Source organism: Lolium perenne, chromosome 5, assembly GCF_019359855.2.
Source record: "Lolium perenne isolate Kyuss_39 chromosome 5, Kyuss_2.0, whole genome shotgun sequence".
Lineage (NCBI taxonomy): Eukaryota > Viridiplantae > Streptophyta > Magnoliopsida > Poales > Poaceae > Lolium > Lolium perenne.
Genome location: NC_067248.2, coordinates 124618280 through 124639040, shown reverse-complemented (window position 1 = coordinate 124639040; position 20761 = coordinate 124618280). Strand labels below are relative to the sequence as shown.

The 20761-nt window shown below is 47.1% G+C and overlaps 2 protein-coding genes across 2 annotated transcripts; both read left to right on the top strand.

Moving 5' to 3' along the window:
* Positions 1–3202: 3202 nt before the first annotated feature.
* Positions 3203–12037, top strand: LOC127299815 (protein PGR). Its single transcript, XM_051329860.1, has 5 exons — positions 3203–3234; positions 3377–3727; positions 6819–7041; positions 8513–8761; positions 11489–12037. The coding sequence occupies exons 1-5, from the start codon at positions 3218–3220 to the stop codon at positions 11618–11620; spliced, it is 972 nt and encodes a 323-aa protein (XP_051185820.1). The 5' UTR covers positions 3203–3217; the 3' UTR covers positions 11621–12037.
* A 981-nt stretch (positions 12038–13018) lies between these two features.
* Positions 13019–17654, top strand: LOC127299814 (probable purple acid phosphatase 20). The gene is made up of 3 exons (XM_051329859.2): positions 13019–13237; positions 16264–16561; positions 16656–17654. The coding sequence occupies exons 1-3, from the start codon at positions 13019–13021 to the stop codon at positions 17507–17509; spliced, it is 1371 nt and encodes a 456-aa protein (XP_051185819.2). The 3' UTR covers positions 17510–17654.
* Positions 17655–20761: the final 3107 nt, after the last annotated feature.

The window sequence follows — 20761 nt, the reverse complement described above, 5'->3', positions numbered from 1 at the left end:
AAGTCATCGTTGAATATGTGGGAGCAATTATGGATCTCCAGATCCCGCTATTGGTTATTGGTCGGAGTGAGTACTCAACCATGTCCGCATAGTTCACGAACCGTAGGGTGACACACTTAAAGTTGGATGTTGAAATGGTAGTACTTGAATATGGAATGGAGTTCGAATATTTGTTCGGAGTCCCGGATGAGATCCCGGACATCACGAGGAGTTCCGGAATGGTCCGGAGAATAAGATTCATATATAGGATGTCATTTTATGTGAATTAAAATGTCGCGGAAGGTTCTATGGAAGGTTCTAGAAGGTTCTAGAAAAGTCCGGAAGAAACCACCAAGGAAGGTGGAGTCCACATGGGACTCCACCTCCATGGCCGGCCAACCCTAGTGGGGGAGGAGTCCCAAGTGGACTCCCCCAGGGGCCGGCCACCCCCCCATATGGGAGGTGGAACTCCCACCTTTGGTGGGAGTCCTAACAGCTAGGTTTCCCCCTCTTATGGAAGGTTTTTGGTTCGGGTCTTATTCGAAGACTTGGACACCAACACTTGGGGATCCACCTATATAATGAGGGGCCAAGGGAGGGGGCCGGCCACCCCAAGACCACAAGCTGGCCGCCCCCCTTGAAGTGGCCGGCCACCCCCTCCCAAACCCTAGCCGCCCCCCTCTCCTCCATATCTCCCGCGTAGCTTAGCGAAGCTCCGCCGGACTTCTCCACCGCCACCGACACCACGCCGTCGTGCTGTCGGATTCAAGAGGAGCTACTACTTCCGCTGCCCGCTGGAACGGGAGGTGGACGTCGTCTTCATCAACAACCGAACGTGTGACCGAGTACGGAGGTGCTGCCCGTTCGTGGCGCCGGAACCGATCGTGATCAAGATCTTCTACGCGCTTTTGCAAGCGGCAAGTGATCGTCTACCGCAGCAACAAGAGCCTCCTCTTGTAGGCTTTGGAATCTCTTCAAGGGTGAGACTCGATACCCCCTCGTTGCTACCGTCTTCTAGATTGCATCTTGGCTTGGATTGCGTGTTCGCGGTAGGAAAATTTTTGTTTTCTATGCAACGTTATCCTACATGCAGCAGCTCCGACGCCTTTTTGTAGCAGCACCGACGGTCTTCTGTAGCAACGCCGGCGAACTTCTGTAGCAGCATTGGCGACCTTGTGTAGCAGCGCTGGCGGACTTGTGTAGCAGGAATGGCGGCCTTCTGTAGCAGCAACAACGACCTTTTGTACCAGGGACGCTCGCAGCAGCGCCGCCCTAGGCAGGGTCTCGCGAGGTCGTCGTCCGCTGTAGGGCTTTAGCGCGACGGATCTCGCGAGGTCGTCGCCGGCTGCAGGTACTAGGAGGTGCTTGGGGGGCGGGACCAAAGTGCCGGGCGGAGTTCGATGGTGTGGACCACCTGGAGGCGCGTGTGGTCGTCGCCAGCGGCAGGGGCCAGGAGGCGCGCGTGGTCGTCGCCGGCGGCAGGGGCAGGAGGTGCGTGTGGTCTTCCATGTGTCTTCCCCACTGGTCAGCAGCCCCCAGCGCGGCATGATCTTCCTTGTACACGAGCCTCGACGGTGGGAACTCTAGGGCACGGCGGTGGTGCGAATCGACTATTTGCAAAGGAGCGCTCCTCTGCTGACACGTGTTTAGATGTACTTTCGTAGTGCAACGTGATAAGGGGTTGCTCAATCTTCTCAGTAAACGAGGTGGATGGTGATGAACACACGATGAACACTTCGGAGATACACGATGATGAAGTGGATGAAAACTTGTATGATGCTGACGAGTCTCTCGATTGGTCCCTGTCGCCAATGTAACATCTCTCAACCCTGCAAGATATTCACAACTCCACACACTTGCGCACGTAGCCGTCGATCACGAAGCGGTAAATTGCAATCTCTTAATTCCTAGTGGAACGATAGATCGCACAAACTTTTAGTAGCAAAACACCAGATCAATACGAATTGGTGTATAGATTCAATAGAGTTGCAAAGCAATCAACTATCAACTAGGGTTTATCTTAAATATGTTCTAAGTCTATTTTGGGGGCGTCCTGGGCACTTATATAGGGATTCAGGACGACCAGGGGTCGAAAATAACTGATACAAACCGACCCAAAACGGGATTCAGCCAAACTTGTTTCGGACTCGGTCGGCGTGGGGTCCGACGGGACCTGGCCAGGGGCCAGGCAGCCGGCTGGAACCGGGCCAGGCACCGGGTGGCTGCCGGGCGACCGAGCCATCCTCCCTGGATCGGGCCCAGTGTGCACCGATCCAGGGTCCCGTCGGGACCGACTCATTCGGCGCTGGGCTGGGCGCCAAGCCGCCCAGACTTGGTGTTGGCCTTGATGTCTTCTTCTCCCTCCTTCGCGCATACCTCCCGCTTCTCCCTCGCGTGTCCATGTGATGTCTTCACGTCCAGCACCATGTCCAGCTGCTCCTCTCCTCCTCGTCGATGCTTGCTCCATCCTCCTACCTAATCATACAGAAGTCAAAGGACTTAGGCAGTATAAAGTTCTCATCGATCAAAATATCATTCAGGAGTGGTTTAAGTAGTTTCGCACGAGCCCTTGTAATGGATCTAATCCTGACTATATTGAACTTGAGCTTCACAACAATATCGTCTTTATCTTGCAATGACAGAGGTAGTAGTTCGGTAGGGATATCCTCATCACAACGCGTAGTTGTACTTACAAGTTCAACATAGGTGTACTCACTAATTGGACATAGCTATACTCACATATATTCATAGGCACACCTCAAATTGGGACTAGGTTCCCGTTTAACCAATGGTTAGGTTAACCTAACCTAAAATAGAACCCAACACCTAAAAATCAATTAGGTTTTTTTTTTAGTTTTGATCTAGATCAACCAATGGTTAACCTTCACCTCTCGCACGTACACCTCCGACCTAGCACCGCCTGCCTTCAAGTCATGTCCTCCCCGAGTGTCGCCTTCACCCACCCCCCCCCCCCCCCCCGCGGCACCTCCGACCTCCCTTCCAGCTCATCCTCATCCCTGCTCGTGCGCCTGTCCAGCTTGCTGATGGCTCGCTGACGTCTCCCTAACCGCGACTTCACCGGCAGGCGGCAATGTCGGTGTCACAGTGCTCCTCGATCCTTGACTTGACACCCTCCTACCGGATCTTGGACTGCACCGGCTGCTGCGGCCCTCTTCGGTGAAGCTACGGGTACTTCTCTTGTGAAGCTACAAGCACTTCTCCGGTGGTCCTTCTGTGAATGATAGACCTGGTCAGGTTTGTGACTCCGAACTGTGTTGCATAAGGAGATTTTGCCATTAAAATTGAAATGTCTTCAGCACGTTTGCGAAAAAAAGTACACAACGCTGTTTCTTTCCAGTACGACCACTTATATTTTTTTTTATAATGACCAACACAGCAAAAACTCAAGGGTGGACTTACAGCGAAAAAGTCAACCTCAATCCCCACCAAATCCGCTCGGCTCCCATCGCAGCCTGTCCCCGATGGCCGTCGCCTCCATCGCCGTCCGCTCGGCCGTCGGTGCCGCCCTGTCGGCGGTGATAGCCGCCCGCGCTGTCCGGCGCCGCTCGCTGGACGTCTCGGGCGGCGTCGCCGGGTTCGCCGTGATGGCTATCCACCTTGCCTGCGGTTACAGGTACGGAGCGCTGCTGCTGGCCTTCTTCTTCACCTCCTCCAAGGTGACCAAGATCGGCGAGGACCGCAAGCGGCGCGTCGAGGAGGACTTCAAGGAGGGCGGCCAGCGCAACTGGTAATGGGCATCTGCATCTTCCTGATTGTCGTTGTTTCTCAGCTGAGTTATTCTCACTTTGGATAACAGTCAACCTATTCCTCCCTTTTTTTGCACATATCTTTGCTTTGACATGTCAAATGGAGTAATTTGTTAATCAATCATGTAGATCGAAGAATCGGGTATTTAGTATTCTAGATATGGGTCTGTGCATCGATGTTAGAGTCAGACATTCCATGTTTTTCTGTCTGCAAACCTACTAATTTAGAGCATCTCCAGTCGCGTCCGCCAAAGCGTCCCCAAAAGCAATTTAGGGCGCGCCGGACCAAAAAACGGTTCCAGCCGCGTTCCCCAAAGCCCAATTTTGTCCGGCGCGTCTCGATACGGTGTCCGGCGCCTCGAGGCCGTCCCCGTCCCACAGGGGACGCTCCGGGCACGCCAGACACAACGAAAAGCGATGCGGGGAGTTGCGGGCTCCCACATGTCGGCGACGTGTTGCATAAACCGTTGATTCGCGCCTTTTTTCTCATCGCTCCTTCCTTCCCGCGCCTCCCACCCCTCCGCCGCCGCTGGATTTGCCTGCCGTTTGAGCGTCTGATCTCTTCTGAGAGTCGGCGCCGTCGCCGCGGCTGGCGCTCCCGCCGGTCGTTTCGCCGCCGCCGCTTGGCCATCGCGTCCCAGAACGCGGCGTTGAATCCGCCCCACCTCCGCGCACACAAGGTGCTCGACGACTTGCCAGGTAGGCACGATTGGCCGCTGTTCGTTGCGTCGTTTGCCTCGGCGTAATTTTAACCATTGATTTTGCTTTTAGACATGGATAGCGAAGATGAGATGGTTGCCCTGCTGCTGGAGGACGAGCAAGCCTTCGAGACGACCTCCGGGAGCATTTGCTGATCATCGCGTCCCTCCAGGACATGCTTGACGCCGAGGCGGAGAAGAGGAAGAGGCCGCGCCGCGGAGGATCAAGGCCGGGGAGAAGGAAGTCCAAGCCCCGGCAGAGGATGGAGGGGCATGCCATGCTGCACAACGACTACTTCACTGACGATGCAACACATGCCGGCAATTTTCGGCGCCGGTACAGGATGAGCAAGGGGCTGTTCATGAATATCCTCCACGGCGTTCGAGAGTTCGACCCCTACTTCAAGCTCAAGCTTGACGCTGTAGGCGTTGTCGGGTTCTCGTCGATTCAGAAGTGCACCGCCGCCATGAGGATGCTTGCATACGGAGCACCTGCCGATACACAGGACGACTACCTTCGCATGAGTGAGTCTACTGCCATTGAGTGCATGTACAAGTTTTGCCGAACTGTGGTGGGAAAGTTTGGCAAATACTACTTGAGAGGCCAACTGAGGAAGAGACTGCAAGGATCATGGCACAAAATGCTGCCAGAGGATTTCCTGGAATGCTTGGAAGTATCGATTGCATGCACTGGGCATGGAAGAACTGCCCGTTTGCTTGGCAAGGTATATACAAAGGGCGTCATGGATATTGCAGTGTGGTGCTTGAAGTTGTGGCAGATTATGACCTGTGGATTTGGCATTCTTTTTTTGGCATGGCGGGATCACACAATGACATCAACGTGTTGCAGCAGTCTCCGGTGTTCAGCAGACTAGTGGAAGGGCATACTCCACCATGCAACTATAAGATCAATGGCCACGAATATACCAAAGGCTATTATCTAGCCGATGGTATATATCCAAAATGTGCCACTTTTGTCAAAACAATCTCGAATCCATCAGGTCTGAAGAATTCCCACTTTGCTACGCGACAGGAGGCTTGCAGGAAGGATGTCGAGCGGGCATTTGGTGTGCTTCAAGCACAATTTGCCATTGTCCGGTACCCTGCTCTAAGCTGGTCTCACGACCAAATGTGGGAGGTGATGCAGGCTTGTGTGATCATGCACAACATGATCATCGAGGATGACCGCAAGAATCATGCCAGGACACATGTTGGTCCCTATGAGTGTGAGGGCCCTCTTGCGGAGGTTGATCATGAGTTGCCTGCAGATTTTGCTGATTTCCTCGCCATGCACGCAGAGATCCGTGACAACAATGTTCATGATCAACTTCAAGCTGATCTCGTTGAGCATTTGTGGAGGATCAAAGGAAATACCGTGGCACCTTGATCTAGCATCTAGCCCTATTTATTGTTTGTTGTATTTTAATTTGAAAACAATCTTCGCAAACATTTTTATTCATATGCTATATTTGATCGCCGCTACTCTGATCGCGACGATTCGGCGGGAACGATCTCTTTTGAATGCAACAATTTGAATTTCTGATTGGGGGCGGCGTTTGGGGGACGCGGCTAGGGAGCGACGTCCCCCAAACGCGGCACGAACAAAACACGTCCCCCAAACGCTCAATCCGGCGCGGTTTGGGGGACGCTTTGGGGGACGCGACTGGAGATGCTCTTAGCTCACGGTGGCCTGTTAGCAAACTGCCGAGTGTTGCTATGCTGAAATAAGTAACGATCTGTCTGAACTTTTGACACAACTTTTGTATTTTAGTTCATAAACTCTTTCTCCTACCCAACTATGAGGTTAGTTGTTCCATCTTTCTTTGGAAATCACATCACTGAAGTGTGTGCTGTTGTTAAATGGACAATCATTCAGAGACAATTTGAAGTAACCAAAGTAGTGGAAGAACTATGAGATATGTCATGTGTTGCTTATTTGGTATTATTTCTTAGGTCTAATTCCATAGCTTCCAATAAACTATGTATATTGACGATTCTACTTAGAAATGTCCATTCTGTGGTTGATGTTATTTCAGACTCGTAGACTTGTCAAAAAAAAAAAATTCTGTCAATCAGTGCACCGATAGATTCTGCATTTACTCGCAAATGTTTTGTTTCAGCAGAATGAATTGGCAATATTCTTCTTGAGAATCAGTACTTGATACAAAACACTAACTTACAGTCCGCATCAATTTGTCACATAATAGTAAGCAGACGTCGATGAATCTTGTGAAATTTTCTATTTTGTAATTTGCCTTTCTCTTCTGTAAAATAGATGACAATTGTGTAGGATATTCAGAAAATAGCTGATGATTTGACAACTTGATATTGCTCCCACATCTTATTATTCTGTTTTATGTCTTTATTCTTGAAGGATGCAAGTTCTAGCAAATAGTGCAATAGCGACTGTATTGGTCATCTTTTTGGCGATAACGACTGGGGGACAAGATCAATGCTTGGATTCGAATGATTCAAAGTTTATAACTGGTATAATAGGTTCTATTATTGGCCACTATTGCTGCTGCAATGGAGACACTTGGTCATCAGAAATTGGTGTGCTTAGTGATGAACAACCACGGCTTATCACTACACTGAAGGTATGTGTCCCTTTCGTGGTTGAGGTGTAATTCTAGTTTTTTCTATCTTCTTGAGACAATCAGAAGGGTGGTGGGGGTTTGTTTCGCCACCTGAACTCAGTTAATCAGAGGATATTATCGCATGTAGTTTACTGGAATAAACTACCTAGAAATTGAAATCTAGGAAGCAGAAAAGTTTCTTCCATCTCTCAGCCGATATTTTGTGGGTAAGTTTGGCTAGCCTAATAGACCTGACTACCTGTAGCATCCCATCTTAATTGTTCTTTGTCAAACCACCATGCATTTGTTCAGATCAATTTAACTTTACAAACACAACACCTTTGGGTTTCCATGAAACAATATGAAATTGTACTTTTCTTGGTAATGCCATGTTCGTGACCAAATTGTTTTGGGCATCAGACTAAGAAACAAGAAACATAATTGATTTGACCAAAGTACATGTGTGTAGGCATTTTTTTGTTTGTTATTCATGCAACTGTTGGAGCCCACTATAAATCCTCTCCGGGCAGGCTTGAAATATGGGTAACATTGTGAATTGCCATAGACATGCTTGTAGATCTAATCATAATAATAATTATTATGAGCATGTTCTAGATATAGAATAAAAATCGATGTAAGAAAACTGCACACATCAGTAACCTGATCATAGCCAAGTCAGCCGCAATGCGGTGACATAAGCTGAATCTAAAACATGACCACTGGGCAAAAGTTGATGTGGACGTCTAGTTAAGGAAGTCCCCACACTATTATGCATATGCTGCACTTAGGCAGTCCCAATGCATTGAATCTTAATCTTATCTATCTAGATTGGCCTTTAAAAAAAAAGCTCAACCAGGATTGATTGTCTTGAGTGAAACTGGTGGTTGAGCAATTGACGTTGAGAATGGCTGCAATTTATTTCTCATCTTTGACTATCATGTTATGAAGAACCATGCGAGACCACATGATTGTCTTGAGATTGCTTCTTATCGTTGACCCACATTATGAAACCGAACTTGCAATACACAAAATGCCCACACAATGTCTTTCATTGTCCATTCTGGGTATTATATTCCATCTGCACTTGAGGAACTTCCCTCTGTACTCCTGAGCAAATGCTAATTTATTAACCACATTGATATCGTTGTTCAATGTTCAATCCGTCAAAACCAAAGAAGGTATGGCGTATCCTAAGATCTTGTTAAGTTACTGATTCTAGAATCATTGTAGGAACATCTTGCCGTTAGTAAATTGCTCCTTCCATGACGAGACATTTTTAGCGCCAGTGCATGCACCACTCCCCTATGCACTAACGATATGGACAAACATGGGTTTTGTCCTTTGAAATCTTCCATCGAATGCCATGCATCTCATACCCGCTAGATCCCGAACTATCTGCTGTTCCGTTTTTGGCTCATTTAAATATTTCCAGTGACATTTTCTTTTGTTTATTTTTATGCGCGAGCTGACAATTCATTGTATCATGTATAAGCCTGTCAGGAAAGGTACAAATGGTGGAGTGACCTTACAAGGACTTCTTGCAGCCACAGCAGGTGGTCTAACCATCGGTCTGACTTTTGTTGCTGTTGGACTTATGACAGCTGAATGCTCTTTTAAGATGGGGCTTCGACAGCTCCTAGCTATACCTATCTCTGCTGCTGCTGGTTTGCTTGGGAGTCTAATTGATTCGTTGCTGGGTGCTACACTTCAGTTCAGCGGATACTGCAGCGTTCGTAAGAAGGTAAACTTTTCAGTGACATTTAGGTTGGAATCATGCTTTCAATATGTACGAGCCATGATCCATCGTTTAAGTAATATTGCATCTCAAGAAATCATTAAGACAGTTGTGAAAAAAATCATTAAGACATACTGCTGGTCAGTTTGTGGGACTTGCATATGTCTTTTTAGCACACTTGGTACATTCAGCCAGTGATGTTAAAACATATATGTTAATGTTAGTTAAATGTTAAATTGGTGCCAGTGACCAAATTGGTCCCTCAAGTTCAGTAGATGGGCCTTGTTGGTCCTTCACATTTCAAACGGGTCAAATAAATCCCTCAAATTTGCAATTTGTAACACCTTTTGGATGACGTGTCATGCCACAAGCCTTCTTGAGTCAGCAAACTTTGTCCCCACTTTGACTAGGCTCTGAAGAAAAGACTAAAGCGACCATAATTAGTTCGCTAGATCAACCCATTTCATGAGAAATAGACAGATGTGCTAGTTGAACCAAACCAACCAATCCCACAAAGAAAGACACCATGGTGAGATCATGAGCTCTCTAGTGACAGGGTTACCTTGGTGCAGTGTATGGGTCAAAGCCTAGGTCACCATTGCTGAAGTATAAGTGCAGTGCTCACCTTTCTCTATCAGCTTGAGCTTTTGGGTGAACTGGCTGGTGCACGCAATTTTACATGGTATCAGAGCTACAAGCTCTTGAGTAAATCCGGTTGGTACAATTTAATATAAAAAAATGGTAGTCCACTTTCATTCCAGGCTTAGATTGAGGGAGCCACATGTAAGGGTGAGTGTTGAAATGTTAGTGCGTTGCCCACGTTTCTTCCTACTTGCATAATGTGTAGTGACAGATAGTTGGCGACTTGGCGTGAATCCAGTTGAGTTGGAAAAGCTTATTAGCCCAAAGAAAAACTGATGCAACTAGTATAGAAACAAGTCATGAGAATTGAATCATAGTGATATTTGGGGCACAAATTCAGATGATCTTTTGGATGAGAAAGAAGCATAAAAGATAGGTCTAATGAAGAACATTTTATTGGTACAGCTAGGCTTCTCTCTTGGGGTTTAGACCAGTAGTGCGTTAGACCCCACCGAATAGACTTGTTTGCATCTAAAGACAACTACCCGTTTATCCTAAAATGCGGCAGCTGAGGTCGAACTTGTCTGAGTAGGTGGCTTGACCCTGCAAGTCCACCGTGGAGCTTTTTTGTTTTATTTTTCGTGGCTGAAAAAGGCAGGAGCTCTGGCATGCATTACATGAGAAAAAAGGTTTATTTACAATTCTAGAAGGACAAAGCAAGGGGCAAAAACCAATAAAAGCTAAGATAGCCACCAACAGAAAGGTGCAAGCTTGGACGTAGCTGGTGGGCAAATAGCTGCTCCTCGTAGGTCCATCACCTCTTCCTGCTGGTGACTCGTTTCTGTTGTCGAGTAGTAACCAGGAATTCAATCCTACGTTGGGCTGCCTTGATAGATCCCATTTTTTTATTTTTTATTTTGAGGCACCCTGGTGTGGGAATTTTTAATCCTACATTGGGCTGCTTTGATAGATCTAATGCTCCTCCCCTGTCACTTGGCGTCGCACCACTTCCAATCCTCTTGGTGGGTGTGCCTTGGACTTTATGATGTTCTGCGTCATGGAATTGATCACACCACCTCGAGTACATTGCAGCTTCAGATCAAATCGCTGCATCGAAGCCATAATTAGCAGTGTCGATGCCTCGATGACTCTCGGGTCTTACTTACTTCTGGGCATTGTTGGGCTCACCTGCTATGTTAGATGCATCCCGGTCTCTTGCTGCTCGCAAAGGAGGCAACTTTGACCATGCATCCAAGCTAGGATGGCAGGGTGGTCCGTAGGAAGGATCTTGTTTTGCATCAAAAGTCAAGGAGAATTTACTTCTTGTTTTTATGAAAGCCTTCGAATTCATCCATGTAAATGGGGGCCTGCAATTGAACTTCAACTGGAGCAAACAAGGACACACATGCTGCGCAGAGGATTCTTGTCTTGTACCAGTCGAGCTACCCCTCAGAAGAACCTACATAAGTTAGGGACTTCCTTTATTCTTGATTCTGGCAAACGGATCTGATGCTCTATTAGTAAGAGATAAGCAGCATGGTTGTTTCCCTTGGACCTTGCAGTCTGCAAGTTCGTGAGTGTAATTTGTCCTTTCCAGTGCTATTTGGTAGAACAGAAATGTGATGGAGATTGTGTGATGTGTCTACCTGTCTACATGCTTATGTGGCATGCCATGTCTTCTAGGGAATGTTTGTTGGCCCAAACTGTAAATGTTAGGTGAACCGGGGGACCAATCTGCTACTTATGGCAATATAAGATTCCCAATGGAGAACAGATCGTCGCTCTGGTGGCTTGAGGTGCCAGAGCGCTCCCAGCCCACCCTGGTTTGAATCCTGTATTCGCGCTCACGGAGTTTTTCTTCTATAAAATAATGCCATCGGGTGCTAGTGCCTGGGTTGGTCTCATTTCTCTTTTTTTTTTAAAGATTCCCAATGGTATGTGCCTCAAAATTATCTTATCCATATTGGCTATTCTGGTGTGATGATTTTATATTCTACTTTCAAGATATACACACATGCAGTAATCGTGGTTCTCCATTTTGGAAGCTTGGCTTTGCTGCTTTTGCAAACACGGTTTATGATGTTGAACCAGATATGATCCATGAATTTTATGTTCACGACATTCAATGGTTTGCCTGTCCTCTTCATGTAGGTGGTCAGTAAACGGGGACCTACTGTCACCAAGATTTCTGGAATGACTATCCTGGATAATGATGCTGTTAATGCAGTATCAGTGCTACTAACAGCTGTGATTACAGCTTATGCGTGCATTTTCTTCTTCTAGAGGCAAATGTTTAGTTGGCTTTTCACTTGTTACTAATGCTCAATGCCATTTGGAATACAAAGATTACAAGGGATGTAAGACATGATGTTTACCCTGAAGCAAGATGTATAATGAAGTGTTGGACTCGCTGAGCAAAGTTTGACGAGCTTCATGACGTTTGCTCCAGGCAGCTTGTTTGGTTGCCCAAAAGTTCAGGCTGGAAATTGTCAAAGTAGTTTAAGCAAGTCCAGCCACGTCGCCATGCGAAATTGCAATTATGGCAATGTGAAACCTATTTGCTCCTGGGGAAAGTATATCATGTGGATTATGGCTACTGTAGTATTTAGTTCACCTTCTTTGGATGACAATGTAGCAATTACCCTTTGTGCCATCAGAACAGGGTTATACAAAGTAAAGTTGACCGCAATGTTGAAGGTACATGACATAAGCTTGCTTAAAGAAAGGGCTACACAAGGGTGATCTACCTTTACTTTTTGTTCCATAATGTTTTGCTGCCCTTGCATTTTATTTTGGGAGGGCTACCATAGTTTTTGCTTCCTCTCCTCTTCAGATTTCTTGAAACTTTTAAATATTGTTTTCAAGATTTTTAAAAAAGGGGCCATGGAGCTCGGGCTCCATTTGGGGGTTTCTGCTATTTCATTTCAGAGTTCTCAGGATCAAATGCTCTATGCGATCATCTCTTGCACATCCTTTCCCGAATTTGACTCAACTCTGGCAACTCCATCTTCCACTGATCCCGCTTCCCAACTGCCTTGGAGCAAAGGGACGGGGTGAGGTAGGAGGCGCACGCCTGGCGATCATGGTGACCGCGTTGCAGCCGAGTACATCCTTTCTTGAAGTGTCGCCCTTGGAGACAGTTGAAGCACTTCCTGTGGGCGTGAGGAGGGGCCGACTTGCTATGTGCGTACCATGCTTCTTTGTCCGATGAGTGATCCTGCAGCCTGCCGTAAGTTTGCTTTACATATGGAACTAGGTTGATGTGCATCATCGGACATGAATCGAATCAATGTGAATAATGGAAGAAGTGCTTTCCTCTGGCCATTTTGTAGCTTGGTACACTAGAGGCTCCACGCCGATCGCCTGTCAGGCTTTCTTCGTGAGCGCGCACGCGAAAACCGCCAGTTTCAGCGAACGCGCAAACCGCCCCTGAACCCCCGCGGAACATAGCTCTCACACGCCGCTTGGCTGACGCTAAGAAATCAAAGCTAGAAGACGCTGAAACCACCCGACGCTTGGATAGCTAGACAAGCACCAAGATCTATAGTGTCAGGCTATCAGCGTTTCCACTTGCAGGCTGAAACACATCCAGTACGTACGTGCTGTATTTCGTTGATGGTTGCGCACTGGTCGCATGGTTCAGCGGCGTGTCGCGGTGCCACGTCCATGGTCCTTGTCTATATGTTGTCCCTCCTTCGGTCCTTCTCGTTGCCTTCTCTCTGGTTTGTATCCGCCATGGCAACGGGGAGCAAAGCAATACTGGCTCTCGCCATACTCGCCGCGTCCTCCTTGTCCGTCTCGCGCGCCGTGACATCGCCCTACGTGCGGCCCAAGCCGAGGACGACGCTCTCCGAGCTCAAATCCGTTCTTGAGGACGCCCAAGGCCAGACGCCGCAGCAGGTACGGTTCACGAATGCTCGTGTATATCATGTTAATTCCTCCGCAGCTCCACTTCTTAAAATGTTCTCCAATGATATCTTACAAACTTTTCGTCAAATATTTGATCAAACTCGGCTCAGTGGGTATCTATGAATCTCTCAAGTCATTTATCTATCCGGTTTTTAACTTTGATCCGACTTATTCATAAAATTACTTACCCGATTCAATCATTTCTCGTTTGGTTCAAGTAGCTATTTCTAAATTACCACTTGAAAGGAAGTGATTTAATCTGACCGACTAATCTCGGGGACTAAAATCCTCTCCCTTGGCTCCTCCAACCTTCTCTCCCTCTTCAACAATGGAGCATCTCCGATCCTCTTGATCTGTCAAGAGCCCCCGCCACCACTCTTGCTCCTCGCCTTCAACTCTCTATATCTCTGTATCAGGGGGTTTTGTTGGAATCATATTGCAAACATTAAAAAAAATGCTGCAAACAAGAGTTTTATATTGCACAGATCAGACGATCCTCATAGTTTAACTAAATCATACGGTGCGGAAGGCGTCTAAGCTCTCTCCCCCCCCTCCCCCCCCCCCCCCCAATGCAGCCAGCTGCAGATATAGGAATAGCTCGATTGAGGTAAACTCGATTCTTTGTTTTTTTTTAATCGAAACACAAATCTGTAGCCAGTTGACTGAATCTAGATGCAACTCATGCAATGTCCTAAGGTCGACTACAACATATCTTTATAAACATCATGCCTACCGACAAACCCTATTGCATCCAGTTCCGTTGACCTACCTCCTTATCATCGCTGTTCGTCCTGGTCTTTACCCCTTCCCCCTAACCATACCCTTTATCATCGTTGTCCCCTCACTCGGCATCGAACCGCCACATTGTTGCATAGCCAGTGAGCTTCACTTTATGCTTTGATGTTGCCTCTCGCTGGTTCATTATCATTGTCGGATAGTAGCCGGAGCGGAGGAAGAAGATAGAGAAAGGAAGCATCAAGAACCAAGAAGAGAGAATTCAATTGTAAAAAAAATGTGAGTGATTGTAGGAAAGGAAAATAACAACGTGACATCCTTCACGTGGCAGTGTGCCACAGCGTGGCGTTCATCGTGGCCATGCATGGTGGATTCATGGATAATAACACTAGGAAAGTGAAAGGTAGCAAGCAAGGTATATGCTTTGTTGTCTAGTGGTATCTTGGACCAAGAGTGTGCTTGGATTCACGGAAGGAGGCCAGCAACGATCGCTTCGAACGTTGTATAACTAGTTTGCGTTTGCTTCCTGGCTACTGGCCAACCAAGAATGCGACAGGAGAAAAAACAACATGCGCTCCGTTGAGCTTTTGGTTGTACGTCCGTAAGCTTTTGATGCAGTATTCAGATATGACAAGAAATCTAAGTTAGGTTATTAGATGTTGGTATTTCTTTTGGCGAAACACAGTACAATCAAGAATGCACACACTCACCCTTATGAAGACAGACACACCCTACCCCTACGAGCATCTCTGAGAGACCAGAAGTGCTACACCTACGGGATATTTTTTACGGGATTATCTTACGGGAGAACGTGGCTGCAGCAGATTTGTTGCTAATCAGTTACGCCCCGTGATTTCAGGCCGGAGATGGCTCCACATATGTACACCTCAGCCCGTAAGAAAATTGCGTAAGGTTTTTCCCGTAAGTGTAGTGTGCGTCAAAGATCTGATTCGACTGGTCTTGAGCTTGACGAAGTCACCACATCCGTCTCGCTGTTTTTTCCCGTAAGTGTAGTGTGCGTCAAAGATCTGATTCGACGGGTCTTGAGCTTGACGAAGTCACCACATCCGTCTCGTTGTCGACGGAAACGTCGCCTCCCACTGAAAAATATTCCGTCTTATGAGACGACAAAGTGTCAAATCGGGATTTGAACTCTGGTAGGTTAGGGGTACCACTACCCTCTTAACCATCCAACCACATGTTGGTTCTCTTGGCTTTGTTTCCTTAATTCAGTAAAAAATGGTAATCGCAAATCTCACCAAAATCCCAACAATATCACCTGTACAGTGACGCATTTCCTAGCGCGGAAGACTTCTTGAGTTTTCTTGTCCACGCGTTGTAGTTGTAATTGGTCCTTCATGATTTTCAGCAAGTCTTTACTTTTTTGGTTTTTTCCACTCGCGTGATGTATTTGTAGTTTCTTTGTAAGTCACAATTGAGCCAACGTTTTGTAAAGTGAACAGTTTTGGAGCAACCAAGAATTGCCCCGTGACAACTTATTTTAACAGTTTTGATGGCAATTGTTATTCATCGTCGGCAAAAAAAAAAATCAAATGTTGGGACTGAAATCCAAACTTTCTCTTCTTATACTTGCCCATCTATCTATCTATTATATACTAAAAGCACAATACGAAATTTTAAAATAGAGGTACTACATTAATCCACATCATCATAAATATTATTAACTGTTAGATCTACAATTTACGGTTAGGATTTAGCAAAAAATTACGTAACTTTTTTGTTCACCCAAACAATGTACGTGCCAAAGAAAAAAAATTAGAACGTGTAGACTCGCTATCTGTTTGTGCGCGTGCATCTGGCCTGAGTCATGCCAAAAGAAAAACATGTACGCAGTTTGTGTTCCCCTAAATTATTTATGTGTAAAAGAAAAAGAAAAAACCGTACCAACTCATTGTCCATAGATGCTTTTGCATCTGGCCGGAGATACGCCAAAAAAAAAGGTGTGGCTACACAGTGCGCGGTGACTCGTTTATATAAAATTAAAATGTGATCAAGATGATTGATAAAAAAAGGAAATACATTTTATTGATCTGTATAGTGCGGTTTGCACTTTTTTTTTTCAAAAATTTCAATTAATAAATCATGTATGATACTAGTACAAAGAGCTTCAAGAGTAATAAAAATTACAAATATGTTCATAGACACCTAACGAGTACTACATACGCTGGCAGTCTGGCACGAGCCGAAGGCAAGCCGTCGTCCTTGCCCTCCATCACCGGACTCGGTGCTCTGAAGAAATTGCTAATTCAACTTCGTTGCAGGTGCACGTATCAACCGTAGGCTCTGACAGGATGAGGGTGACATGGATCACCGAAGACGATGCACCGCCGATCGTAGAGTACGGCACGACCTCAGGCCAGCAGTACACATTCTCAGAGACCGGAACAACCACGAGCTACTCGTACCTCGCCCTCTACAACTCAGGCAACATCCACGACGCCGTCATCGGCCCGCTGAAACCCAGCACGACGTACTACTACCGGTGCAGCGGCGACCGGTCGCGCGAGTTCTCCTTCCGGACGCCGCCGCCCAGCCTCCCCTTCGAGTTCGTCATCGCCGGTACTGCATTCGCATGAAATGCTCCTCGATTTTAATTACATTATTCCGGTCGCTTTGTTATATGGCACGCTTTGATCGATTATGAGACGAACAGGTGACCTCGGCCAGACCGGATGGACGAAGAGCACGCTACAGCACATCGCCGCCGCGGACTACGACATGCTCCTCCTCCCCGGCGACCTGTCGTACGCCGACTTCTTCCAGCCACGCTGGGACTCTTACGGCCGCCTAGTGGAGCCGCTGGCGAGCTCGCGGCCATGGATGGTGACCCAGGGCAACCATGAGATCGAGAAGGTACCCTTGCTCGAGCCGCGCGCGTTCAAGGCCTACAATGCGCGGTGGCGCATGCCGTACGACGCCGGCCCCTCGCCGTCGGGATCGAACCTCTACTACTCGTTCGACGTGGCCGGCGGCGCCGTGCACGTCGTCATGCTGGGCTCGTACACCGACTACGAGGCCGGCACGGCGCAGCACGAGTGGCTGCAAGGCGACCTCGCCGGGATCGACCGCCGTAAAACGTGCTTCGTGGTGGCGCTGGTGCACGCGCCGTGGTACAACAGCAACAAGGCGCACCAGGGGGAGGGCGACGCCATGCGCGACGCCATGGAGGCGCTGCTCTACGGCGCTCGCGTGGACGCGTTGTTCGCCGGCCATGTCCACGCGTATGAGCGGTTCACGCGCGTGTACGAGGACAGGGATGACCCGTGCGGGCCGGTGTACGTGACGATCGGCGACGGCGGGAATCGGGAAGGGCTCGCGGAGAAGTACATCGACCCGCAGCCGAAGACTTCGGTGTTTCGGGAGGCGAGTTTTGGGCATGGAAGGCTGCAGGTGGTGAACGCGACGCATGCGCTTTGGACGTGGCACCGGAACGACGACGACGAGCCTGTGGTGGCCGATCAAGTGTGGATCACCAGCCTAGCATCCAAGCCGGCTTGTAACAAGTGAGTGGCAGCACAAGCCTAACCCTAACATGTACTATCGATGTTGGAATGATGGAGTGAACTGTTCGTGGTTGATGATAGCCGGTCATCAACCCGTGCCGACTAGCATATTGCGCATAATTATACTTAGTAAAATCTTATGAAAAACAGATTAATGTACTTGGTTTTTTAGGAACTGGAAATATGTAAAGAAAAAATAAGCTTGCTGCTCAAATTGCTAATCTCATGTTATTAACATATTCTCATTTCCTAGGTGTGCTATCCTATCGATCATTGGGTAATATAAGGTGGTTCGGACCTTACTAGCCAATGTTTAACGGTTCCTAACACTAATAAGACATCTTTGAGGAGCTCGCCTTAGGATCAAATCACACAACATGATTAATTAATTATAGGGGCAGGTTTATTGGCAGCGTCCAACAGGCGTGACAGCGGCTACACTACAAGGAATCCGTCAATACATGACGCTTCGAAAACGTCACAAAAAACGTCACAGTGGATATTTGTTATATTGTAATCCAAATTCCAAGAAGAGGCTAACTTCTGACGAGCGGAGCGAGGCCCGTCGCCGGTAGGCTTGGGCCGAGCGAAGCGAGTCTGAAGTTAGCCCACACCGAGGCCCAGCAGGTGCACCTAGGGGTGCGGGGGGCGAAGCCCCCCGCGGCACGGATCGTTGCCACCGTCTATATATTTTCCCTGTAAGCCGCCGCTAGGGTTTTGTCGCATCATTGTACACCCACGGCGTTTGTAAACACCACCGAAATAGTGAAGTTTTGCTGGCTGGCGCCCGTGGTTTTTCCCTTGTGTGTTGCAAGGGTTTTCCAGTTAAAATCTCGTGTCCCCTGCAGTGTTTTATTCTTCGTTCTTCGTTTATTGTGCATCTCGATTTTAACAAGTGGTATCAGAGCCCGTGTTCTTTGGATCTAGGGTTTACGAGATGTCATCACTGAAGTTCGATCTACCGCAGCTGGACTACACCACGAGATTTGCTTTGTGGCAAGTGAAGATGAGGGCGATTCTAGCCCAATCTTCAGATCTGGATGAAGCGATTGATGCTTTCGGCGAGAAAGCGAAGGATACCTGGACCGATGCGGAGAAGCGGAAAGACCGTAAGGCTTTATCGTTGATTCAACTCCATCTGTCCAATAATATTCTGCAGGAAGTGCTGGAGGAGAAAACCACCGCCGAGTTATGGGTCAAACTAGAGGAGATCTGTTTGTCCAAGGATCTCACGGGTAGATTGCACGTGAAGATGAAGTTGTTCTCGCATAAGTTGCAAGAGGGAGGTTCGGTAATGAATCACCTATCTTCCTGGAAAGAGATTGTTTCTGATTTGCAGTCTATAGAAGTTAAGTATGAGGATGAGGATTTAGGTCTTCTTCTTTTATGCTTGCTGCCTAATTCTTTCAGTAATTTTTGTGACACCATATTATTGAGCCGCGACAAACTAACTCTCGCGGAAGTTTATGATGCTCTCTAACAAAAGGAGAAAATGAAATCTATGGTGCAGGCTGAAAGTTCGTCCACCAAGGCGGAGGCATTAGAGGTCCGTGGCAGGCCTGAGCAGCGAGATAACTACTACCACAACAATAGAGATAAGAGCAAGGGGGACAGAGGTCGCTCAAAGTCCAAAGGACATGACAAGTTCTGCAGGTATTGTAAGAAATTTAACCACAATATTGATGATTGTTGGAAGCTGCAGAACAAGGAGAAAAGGAACGGAACTTACCAACCGAAAAATAATGATGGTAATGGTAAGACTGCCGTTGTCACCGGTAAGGGTGAGGCTGCTGTTGTTGCTGGTAATGATGGTAGTGATAGTTCTGATGGAGATTGCTTAGCTATCTTGGCTGCATGTGTTTCACGTGATGATGAATGGATTCTTGATACTGCATGTTCGTTTCATATTTGCTGTAACAAAGATTGGTTCAGTTCTTATGAGTCTGTGCAGAGTGGAGATTTTGTGCGTGTGGGGAATGAAAACTAGTGCAGCATTGTTGGCATTGGTTCTGTTCAGATCAAGACCCATGATGGGATGACACGCACGTTGACAGGAGTGAAACACATACCCTCCATGGCGTGGAATTTGATCTCTTTGAGTACCCTTGATTGTGACGGGTACAAGTACAAAGGTGGGAACAAACTTTTGAAGGTATCATCAGGTTCTCTCATTATTATGATTGGTGATATGAATTCTGCGAAATTATATGTCCTTAGAGGTAGCACTTTGGCTGGTATTGCTGCTGCTGTTAGTTCTGATGAATCTAGTAAGACTAACCTTTGGCATAAGCGTCTTGGACATATGAGTGAGCTTGGCATGGCAGAATTGGCAAAGAGAGAGCTAATTGATGGCTGCGATTTATGTAAGCTTGAGTTCTGTGAGCACTGCATCTTTGGTAAGCATAAAAGAGTAAAATTTAATGCTTCTGTTCATACCACCAAAGGCATTTTAGATTATGTACACGCTGATGTTTGGGGTCCGTCCCGTAGAACTTCAAATGGTGGTGCTAATTACATGCTTACTATTATTGATGATTACTCAAGGAAAGTGTGGCCATATTTCCTGAAACATAAATCTGATGTTTTTAATGCTTTTAAGAAGTGGAAAGTTATGGTAGAAACCCAAACTGAAAAGAATGTTAAGATACTCCGTACTGACAATGGTATGTAATTTTGTTGAAATGAATTTGATGAGTTTTGCAGCAATGATGGGATGGTAAGACATCATACCATTCCGTACACCCCTCAACAGAATGGCGTGGCTGAACGCATGAACAGGACCATTATTTCTAGGGCTCGCTGCATGTTGTCTAATGCAAAGATGCATAGAAGTTTTTGGGCTGAAGCAGCCTCCACCGCATGTTATCTCATCAACAGGTCACCTTCTGTTCCACTTGATAAGAAAACTCCAACTGAGGTATGGTCTGGTTCGCCTGCTGATTATTCAGATTTGAGAGTTTTTGGTTGCACTGCTTACGCTCATGTTGATAATGGAAAGTTGGAGCCAAGGGCTGTTAAGTGCATCTTCCTTGGTTATGGTTCAGGAGTTAAGGCATATAGATTATGGAATCCTGAAACTAAGAAAATTGTGTTGAGCAGGAATATCGTTTTTAATGAGGCGGTTATGTTTAATGATAGTCCGTCTACTGATATTTCTAATGCTATTGATTCTCCTGATGTTTCTGATGATGAGCAGCACAGAATTGGCGTGCAGGTGGAGCACGCAAAGGAGAATGAAAATGTGGTTCCTGAAATC

Excerpts from the sequence above, each read along its gene's own strand:
- LOC127299815 (XM_051329860.1), top strand. Across the intron at positions 3,728-6,818 it reads GAGGGCGGCCAGCGCAACTG|GATGCAAGTTCTAGCAAATA; the intron begins GTAATGGGCATC and ends TTATTCTTGAAG. Across the intron at positions 8,762-11,488 it reads ACTGCAGCGTTCGTAAGAAG|GTGGTCAGTAAACGGGGACC; the intron begins GTAAACTTTTCA and ends CTCTTCATGTAG.
- LOC127299814 (XM_051329859.2), top strand. The coding sequence starts at position 13,019 with ATGTTGTCCCTCCTTCGGTCCTTCTCGTTGCCTTCTCTCTGGTTTGTA. Across the intron at positions 13,238-16,263 it reads AAGGCCAGACGCCGCAGCAG|GTGCACGTATCAACCGTAGG; the intron begins GTACGGTTCACG and ends ACTTCGTTGCAG. Across the intron at positions 16,562-16,655 it reads CTTCGAGTTCGTCATCGCCG|GTGACCTCGGCCAGACCGGA; the intron begins GTACTGCATTCG and ends TGAGACGAACAG.